The following is a 2673-nucleotide window of genomic DNA, read 5'->3' on the forward strand; positions in this document are numbered from 1 at the left end:
CCCCAAAAATGTCTCAAATCTTAAAAAAACTGTAATAAACTTATTGCGAAAAATATTGCCTCGGCCGGGAGTCGAACCCGGATCTTTTGCATTCCGTGCGAGCGTCCTAAGCCTTTAGATTACCGAGACCTTAGCAACATTCTTCGCAATAACCGATATAATAATAAGTTTATTACAGTTTTTTAAGATTTGGGAAATTTTTGGGGGGATTATTTGTTTCAGATTGATTGTGTGAATCCGATAATCTTATCGGCTCGCAATTTATTTCTGAAAATTAATTCAATTTAAATGAGTGTATATTATAGTTTAACATCTTAACACTCGGACTGGTAAGGCGCTTCGTATTTCAAGTTTTAATATAAACGGTCTCGTTTCCAATCAAAAAGTTGAAAATTTAATTTTTGATCACCTATATTCAGATCAATACTACTGTGTGAATACAAGTGCATATATTCGTACTTTATAAAAAACTAAATAGAAAAGTTCTCTATTTTGCAATTTTCATAATTTTTTTTAGTTACCCAATAAGCGGAATGTCTAAAATGGAATGCGTGAAACAACTTTTTATATATTAGAATATTTTTAAGAAATCTTTAAGAAATATCTTTGAGATATTTCATAAAGAACTTTGAAAGACCCTTAATGTTGTTTTACACCAATTTTATACCAATTTTACCCGCTTAATCGGCAATTGTTAGAAATTAACTATTTATGTAGAAATAATTATTTGTCCACCTGGTTTCTTCAAAATACGTATTGAAGGAAATAATTACTTTTGCTTGTATTGTTAAGATCCTTGCAAAACGTTGTACGCCGAGTAAGATATTTTAATGATCTGAAAGAATAAATATTATAATGACATGTGTGAACCAAAGTATAATCACACGGGCGCTGACTTTTATGGGGTGTGTGTGGTATATAATATTTCATCAGAATTTTGTATATGTGGAATTCCATATATGAACTATTTTTTAAATATAACTAATGATATATGTGCGTTTTTTCTGTCTTGAGAAGATTGAAAACGTATTTTCGTTCTACAATGCAGCAAGTTCAGTTAAATTTAGTGACTGCTTTGCATGTTCAGTTAAATTTAGTGACTGCATTTCGATATTGCTAAGACTTTGGATATTGATGCACTTATAGATGATTTGATTATAAAAAACAATATTTAGAGTTCAACATTTTCTCTAAGTGTTTCAACAAATTAAACAAATATATTTATAAGAATTTATTATTAGAAGAATTTCGTTGTTTATTATTCTGTTATAATCTTGATATAAAGAGATCTTGGAAATATTTGTAACAATTTTGTTGTGCCCCCTTTTCTGTCACGTTGTTTAACTCCACACATGACAAATTGACAAGTCGGCGCCTCTAATTAAATAGATTAAAAATGTTTTCAATATCGCTAAACGTATTATTGATATCATCTCGTTCACCTTCATAAAAGATTCGTTGGATAAAGTAATTATGTATCCGCTAGTTATCTTAATTGGCTTCACAGATCGAGTAATAATTATCAAAAGAGTCTTCATTAAATCAACTGGAAGCATCGGCCAATCCATCTCGTAAACGGCGTTTCCGATTTCAGTGCTCTACGTATTTAAGAAACTGATTTAAAAAGCAAGTTTGCTAAAACCGGCTTTAAGTAAATTAAATATTCCTTGAAAAAGATAACGTTTTAAAAGGTTTAAGAATATTTAAATAATCGACCTTCAGTGTCACTTCGTTGCCAAACCAGCAATACAAATAAATTTGTATAAGCATAGAACCAAGGTATGACGAGCTATATGCAAACTCGACGCTTAGTAAGTTTGTCGTTAGCATTTGGTAGATGCAAAGACAGAGCACTATCGAGCTTATGGTGAATTGCACGAAAATCATTAGCATGAATACCTCATTGATGCGTTCCGCAAATCTGCACCATTACAATTATTTATTTACTATATATGTACATATATTTATTTTTCTTCAAGCGAATAAATTTTATTTTTACCTATACACGTAGCGATGATGATGTACAATTTCTCGAATTAGTTGTCGTTCTCGCATTTTGAAGTCTTCTCTCGAGATGCTGCATTTCCGGGCCTCTTGTAACAAATCCGGCAGGATGCGAGCTCGATGGCAAAGTATATCTAACTGGGCGCAAATTTGAATCATAAAACCAGAAATGAGAGTCTCATGGGCAACACTGGTATTCGCGCAAATCATTATTATGATGGTTTGGTGCAACAAAGTTGCCCAAAAAGTGGTTGTTGATGAAATATCATAGGGCACCCAGTCATAGAGCGGTAAAGTCCGAGTGTTGACAAAATGTCGAAATTGAGCAATCGAAAAAAAGGCGGCTGACTCATTCAGTATTTCGCAGCATATGGTGATTATCCTGGAAAAATATTAGAAAAATATTGGGAAAATATAATGAATTGTTCATACGTAATTAATTAAACAATTATTCCTATAAGATTACTTAGGGCACGATTATGATAACTGTGGCTCCACAAAATGGAAGTGATTTTTGTAAGCATTTTTAGCGAAGAGTACGAGAAAAATAGTAAAAAAATTCTCTAACCAATAGATATCCAAATAATTAACAATTAAACATAAAAAAATTCGTCGCTTCGCGTGGAAAGTCGTACATTCCGTAACAGCGGGGGGGGGGGAGGGGGGTTA

General features: G+C 32.4%; 1 protein-coding gene across 1 annotated transcript in view; it reads right to left on the bottom strand.

Annotated features, from left to right (window-relative positions):
• Positions 1–787: 787 nt before the first annotated feature.
• The window catches only part of LOC108754274 (odorant receptor Or1-like), a 9977-nt gene continuing 8091 nt past the window's right edge, over positions 788–2673 (bottom strand). The window contains exons 2-5 of the mRNA XM_018496472.1: positions 2000–2386; positions 1682–1921; positions 1443–1596; positions 788–835 (exon numbers count right to left, since the gene is read on the bottom strand). Of these exons, the coding sequence (XP_018351974.1) occupies positions 788–835; positions 1443–1596; positions 1682–1921; positions 2000–2386 (829 nt within the window). The remainder of the gene's footprint in view (positions 836–1442; positions 1597–1681; positions 1922–1999; positions 2387–2673) is intronic.

This window comes from Trachymyrmex septentrionalis, unplaced genomic scaffold, assembly GCF_001594115.1.
Source record: "Trachymyrmex septentrionalis isolate Tsep2-gDNA-1 unplaced genomic scaffold, Tsep1.0 scaffold79, whole genome shotgun sequence".
Taxonomy (NCBI): domain Eukaryota; kingdom Metazoa; phylum Arthropoda; class Insecta; order Hymenoptera; family Formicidae; genus Trachymyrmex; species Trachymyrmex septentrionalis.